At 60.9% G+C, this 6338-nt stretch overlaps 1 protein-coding gene across 1 annotated transcript in view; it reads left to right on the forward strand.

Annotated features, from left to right (window-relative positions):
* Positions 1-6338, forward strand: part of LOC102478285 (annexin A8-like protein 1) — a 15926-nt gene that overhangs the window by 2917 nt on the left and 6671 nt on the right. Inside the window, exons 2-5 of the mRNA XM_006147742.3 lie at positions 2122-2212; positions 3422-3516; positions 4989-5102; positions 5710-5800. Coding sequence (XP_006147804.1) covers positions 2122-2212; positions 3422-3516; positions 4989-5102; positions 5710-5800 — 391 coding nt within the window. The remainder of the gene's footprint in view (positions 1-2121; positions 2213-3421; positions 3517-4988; positions 5103-5709; positions 5801-6338) is intronic.

Below are 6338 nucleotides of genomic sequence, written 5' to 3' on the forward strand. Positions count from 1 at the left end.
CGCCCCGCCCGGGGGCTGGGGTAAGGCCAACCCCCCCCGCCGACTGGCTGGCAGCCTCGCCAAGCTGGCCGAGCCCGGCTCCCAGGAACGCTGGGCACTGACACTGCCTCGGGGAGCCAGTGGGCTTGGCAGCCATCCGGCCCGTCCTGTTGATACCTGAGTCTGGGCACTGTAAGAGAAGAGAGTTCATTTAGCTTGCCACTTTGGAAGTCCAAGGTCGAGGGCCACAACTGGTGAGGGTCTCCTTGTGAATGGGGTCCCAAGCTGGCAGAGGGGTCCCATGGCAAGACCTCAGCGGAGCGTATCTCTGTCCCTCCTGTTCGCTCTCCTCATAAACCCTCCGGACTCGACCCTGAGGGCCGACCCCGAGCGCCCTAATCCTGATCTTCTCCCAAAGGCCCTGCCTTTCAACACAAGTTAAACCCACTGTGTTTCTCTTATACCCTCACAATGCATCCGAATTCCAACACGCGGGCTTTTGGGACGCGTTCACACCATCGCAGCATCTGAAGTAACCGGCCCAGGGCCTGGAACACACGGGAACTCAGGTCGCTGACAGCAGCTGTGGCCCGGCTCCACACGCAAGGGCAGCACCTCTGGGTACACAGCTGACCGCCCTGCGACACACGGGTGCCCGGTTCGGGTTTCCACCGGGAACATCTAACAACACGCTTCCCAGAAATGAGATGGGAGGATTCGTCCTTTGAAACTGAAGCAATGGGTGTGGGAAGATGTCTTACTTACTCCTCGAAGGAGAGATCTTTCCGGACCTCTCGTGAACGAGTCTGCTCTGTACTGCCAGGATCTAACCCCGGGCCGGATCGCTGGGTGGACAGATGGACGCTGGTGGTGGGCTGGCTGGGTGAAGGGGGGATGAGCGGGTGGACGTGTGAGCGGGTAAGTGGGAGAGCAGACAGGTAGCTGGGGGCCGAGGAAAGGATAGGTGAGCAGGAGCGTGGGAGATCGGGCTCAGGGTAATGAAGCTGCTTCCACTCAACGGGTCTCTGCATCTCCCCCAAATTCAACACCTTTCTCAACCCCCCTCCATGGGTGGCCCTTCCTCTCCCCAAACACATACGTATTTAGGGTTACCCATTTTAAGCAGCTTAGACATTCTACAGGACACACATTTGCAGAGCCCTCAGGCAAGCCCGGATGGAGGCCTAGGAGGCAAGGCCCAGACCTCTGGCCATCGCTGTATGTCAGCAGCTGCAGTGTCCTGGGGTTCTTTCCAGACCTACCCCTGCCCTCGGGAGCCTGTGGACTCGCAAAGACCCCCGAGCCGCCGGGACACTTGGTATGGTCCTGGCCCTCTAAACTCACGAAAGCACCCCCTCCTCCTCAAGGAGAGGCGCACCGCAGTTCGAACCAGTCCGCAGAAACACAGCCCAGGCCTGCTCCCAGCCCCATCCCCGCGTCCAAGGCGGTGGTCCAGCCCAGGAGGCTTTTGTATGTGCCCGTTTTTCTCAGAGCTTTGGGCAAGATCTTAATCTGTTATTGCCTTGATAACAGAAATGCCTGAGACTGAGTAAATTGATGAAAAATAGAAATGTACTCACATACCTCAAGATTCTGGTGGCTAGAACATCTGAAGCCATCACAGAATGGCAGACAGTGGAACTTCCAGCAGACCAGAGCGTGGTCTGTGTCTGAGTGGCTCCGTGTCTCCGTCCCGCTGCTGGTACCCCACCAGAACTCAACCACAGAGGCCTGCCCTGATGGCCTCATCACACCCAAAGGCCCATGCAGGGGCTAAGGTTCCCTTTAACAGCTCCGCAGTGCAAGTGAGTCCCATGAGCCCTTGGGGGACGAGCCATCATCCAGACTTCCCGCTGCCTGTGGGTGGTGCAGGAGGGAGATGGGTGTGGCTGGGCCCGCGCCCACCCCGGATGGCATCAGCAAAAGCAGGAGTTTTTTGCTACTTCTCACAAGCTCTGGCTCCAACCTCTTCAGCCTGTTGGCCAACGGGCTGGAGGGCTTGGCCGCTGGCCTGCAAGGACAGGCTGGTCTCAGTGTCCAGGGGAGGCACTCACCCTGCCAGGGCAGGCTCAGAGATGGGCCGGGGGCCTGGGCGGCCCTCCCTGCTCCTTCTCCCTCTGAGCAGCCCTGTCTCTTTTGCAGATTGAACAGGAGGGTGTCGCAGTGAAGGGCAGCCCCCATTTCAACCCAGACCCCGATGCGGAGACCCTCTACAAAGCCATGAAGGGGATCGGTGAGTGGGTGTCCTCAGCCTTGCCGCGGCTGTGCCTCTCTGGGTCTCTGCCTCTGCTCAAGGCCTCTCCCCTTATGGCCCTGGGAAGTGGGTTCCAGGGGACAGAGAGGGAGTTGGGGTGTCCCCGTGACACCCTGGGATGGACTGCATCACCCAGACTCTCACAGTCCAGGTCTATTCCAGCAGAGGTGACACCTGTGTCCCCCAGGACTGGAGAGAGGGCCGGTGTTGTCCCTCCCTGAGTAATGGGGGTAAGGAAGTCACATGTCCTTGCTCAATTGACTTCGCCCATCGGTCTGAGTTTTCTCGCTTGTAATGCAACCCCAAGCCTGTGGGCCCCACACCACCATGAACTTCGAATGAGGTGGCACTGCAGTGGCACCTGATATGGGGTGTGCATGGGGGTTCTGTGGGGCAGAACCGGGACCTGGGGTCATCAGTCATAGGGGACAGGAGTCACGCAGGTCCTGTGGCTTGTCTCCTTGCCCTCTGGCTGGCCACAGAACCAGCTTCCCTCCTGCCCCCAGCATCTGCCCCCTGCTGCCCTCGGCATCTCTGGGAGTGGGAAGGGCAGGCTGGCTGGGATTTCACTAGCCCAGCCCAGAAAGCCCGCCGGATGGAGAGCCGGCCGCAAGGCCTGACCTCCCGCAAGCAGATCTCCATCGCTGGCAAACTGGGTGTTAGAAGGAAGTGCTGTTCCTACACAGGCCTGTAAGGACTGCTCTGTCCTCTGCTGTCTGTGAAGTCTTCAGTTATCTCCACTGCCCAGATAAGAAAACCGAGGCTCAGGGAGACAGGGCTGCTTGTCAAAGCCATGCAGTCAATTAGAAGCTGGGCTGGGACTCGGGCCAGTGGGCGGGACCCTCCGTTCTGACCCCTGACTGCGACTGCAGCCCGCACAGAGGACAGCAGGGCAGGAGGCCTGCCTGGAAGAACCCCACAGGCCCAAGGGTAATGCCCAGAGCCACCTGGGCCTCAGATTCTCCCCCTGGGAGGCTGGGCCTGAGCCACACCCCGCATTGTGTGAGGGGACTTGGGGAATGGGGACCTGGATCTTCACGTGGCTTGTTTGCACTAGGATAGTCATCTGTGCTTAGAGCTACCCAGGTGGGGTCCCCACTTTTCAGCCACCAAGCGTCTGCCCTCCCTACTCCCCTGCTGTCCCCAGTCCCCCGGAGTGGGGAGGCACTCATGCGGGTACCCCTGCAGGGACCAACGAGCAAGCCATCATCGACGTGCTCACCCGGAGGAGCAACACCCAGCGGCAGCAGATCGCCAAGTCCTTCAAGGCCCAGTTCGGCAAGGTCAGGGGGCAGGCGGGGTGGGAGAGTGTGTGTTCTGGAGAAGCCCAGGAGGCAGCTCCATGCGGACGAGGCCTCTCCAGAGCAGACCACTGTAAACGTGGGGTGTGTGTGTGTGTGTGTGTGTGTGTGTGGCTCCAGTGTGGCGTGGCCACGTGGCAATCTCCCCCATTTCTCCATCCCGTTGGGATTTTGGACGGCATGCACACACACGTGTCCAGCATCACTAGAGCTGGGATTCGAACTGTGGCTGGCCATGTAGGATCCTGCTCCCTTACCGTGTCAGGGCTGGCCTGCAGTTACTCTTCGTATCTGAAGTTTAGATTACCTGGCAGCCCTAACTGTAGCTCTGACCCTCGGGCTGTGTCTGGCCCCCTCCCCTCGCACCGCACTCCCCACATTGGCTCATAGGCCCCACCGTGGCTCTCTGTTCCTGAGCGGGGTCCCTTCCCTTCCCCACCGCCCAGGGATACAGGCCAGAGCTGTGTTTTCTCCGAGTGCCCGCCACCACGGGACAGAGCCAGACCCCGGAGGGCACTCAGTAAACACAGGGACAGACGTGAGCACAGCCGACCTCCAGGTCCCTACTGGCTCAGAGCCTTAGTGGTATTTAGGGAGATCAATGAGGGAGCCCAGACACCCCCTTGTGAAGCCAGTGCACACACTGCAGTTTCCCTCCTTCATCTCACGGCCATGCAGTGTTTTCTGCAGTTGACCCTTGGAGAAGCTGACGTTCAGAGAGACTGAGTCGCCCCAGTCCCAGAGCCTGGAGCAACAGGGCTGGGGTTTAAATCCATCATCTCCCTGCCGTTCTGTGCGGGTTAGCAGGGTGTGGCCTGGGGCTCCCTGTACACGTTGCCTTTAGAAGGAGACACTCACAGGCCCAGGTGGTGGCGCAGTGGTCACGCGTCGGGCCCACATGGGAGAGGACCTGGTTCATGTCCGCCGGACCCCCTGACATGGCCACACCACAAGGTACCCGCCCTCCAGGCCTCTGAGGCTGGGCGTGGATCCCTGCACAGGGACCTGCTGCTGGTGCTCCTCTGTCTCTCTCCCTCGTCTCTCTGTCTCTGGAAAGAAACCAGTAAACATTAAAAAGACAAAGAGGAAGAGATGCATGCCAGGCGGATTCCTTACTCCCTTCATTCCTGGCGTGCCTGCAAGGGCGAGTGACAGGCATTTAACCGTGCGCTAAACACCACGGAGCCGCCCTTGCGTCTGGGGGCAACGGTGATTTTATTTCACCCGTGCCGTCCTGTACCGAGCACCGCGCGGAGCTGAGTGCCACAGGCCTCACCGCCCCGAGCAGTGGTTAGAGAAGGAAACCTGTGCCTCCACCCACCAGGTGAAAGCACCGATGCCCCGCGGGACCGAGGCGCTGGCCCAGCAGTTCCAGCCACCACGTGGCGTGGCCAGGCGGGAGTCCCCGCACTCAGCTGGGCCTGGTGTACGACCGCTTCCCCTGCTCTCACTAGGACCTCACCGAGACCTTGAAGTCAGAGCTGAGCGGCAAGTTCGAGCGACTCATCGTGGCCCTCATGTACCCGCCTTATAGCTACGAGGCCAAGGAGCTGCACGACGCCATGAAGGTGCCAGGCGGGTGGCGAGGAGGCCCAGAGGCGCTCACGTGCCAGGGGGAGGCTGGCTGCTCCGAGCTCCCGCGAGCTCCTGCTTGCTCAGGCTGCCGCCCCACACCAGGGCAGCTGGCCTTGCCGTCTCGGGGCCTTAGGAAGCCGCAGTTGGTACTCTGGGAGGGCTGGGGCAGGCACACCAGCCTCTGCAGTGCCCTCGTGGCCTCTCAGGTCCCCCTTATTTCCTGCCCCTCACTTTGCTAGTACAGATTAAGGAGAAAGTGGGGCCCAGTAACCGTGCCCGTTCGCACTGAGAGGCCCTGTACAGAGCAGGTGGTGCTGGGCGTTTCCCTCCCACGAGCTCCAATCCTCCTTTAAGTTACTTGGGCTCTGGGGTCGGGCAAGACCACCCAGCTAGGGAGGGAGAGCTGAGAAGAACTTCCTGCCGCATCAGCCTCTTCAGTTCCCGTCAGGAGAGCTAAATGCGTGACATCCCCTGCAGCTGTCCCCTGCGAGGTTCCAGCAGCATGGACGGCTCTGCTGAGGCTCAGGCGCCTTGAGCAGAGGCTGTGGCTGCGCAGGGGCCAAGGGCCAAGCTCCAGCTCATGGAGGCTCCTATCCACAGGGCTTAGGAACCAAAGAGGGTGTCATCATCGAGATCCTGGCCTCTCGGACCAAGAAGCAGCTGCAGGAGATCATGAAGGCATATGAGGAGGGTAAGAGGCTGCAGAGAAAGGTGGGGCAGGGCTTGCTGGGGACAAGGGCCGCAGCTTGGGCAGCCTGGCAGGGAGCTCAGGCCGCCATGGAATGGACATTTTGGCTTGTCCACTGCGTGCTGAGCACCTGCTCTGCGCCTAGTGGTGAGGCTGGGCAGGCACAGCCCTGACTCTCAGCTCACAGCTGCTGAGGGACGGGCTGCTGTGAACACCTGCAGACCACAGGCCGAGCACAGCTGACCCAGGGGACTGGGAAGGCCATGCTAGGGCCCCACGAGCTGGGTGTGGGCCACAGGCTGGCCTCGTGCGTGTATGCAGGCCGCGAGGCAGGCAGTGGCTGGCTGGTCCTCCATGTGGGGAGCCTGGCGGGAGTTGGCCTGAGGCTTTGGCTTTGCCAAACGCTGTGAAACGGAGCTCGATGGGCAGCCCCTGGCCAGGCCCAGCGTTGTGCTTTGAGCTTGGGCATCCATGTCCCCTCTAGTTGAACAACTGCCCTGGGGACAGGCAGCTGCCACTTGGACACCCAGTCGCTCCGTCC

Source organism: Tupaia chinensis, unplaced genomic scaffold (genome assembly GCF_000334495.1).
Source record: "Tupaia chinensis unplaced genomic scaffold, TupChi_1.0 Scaffold000221_1, whole genome shotgun sequence".
NCBI classification, from domain to species: domain Eukaryota; kingdom Metazoa; phylum Chordata; class Mammalia; order Scandentia; family Tupaiidae; genus Tupaia; species Tupaia belangeri.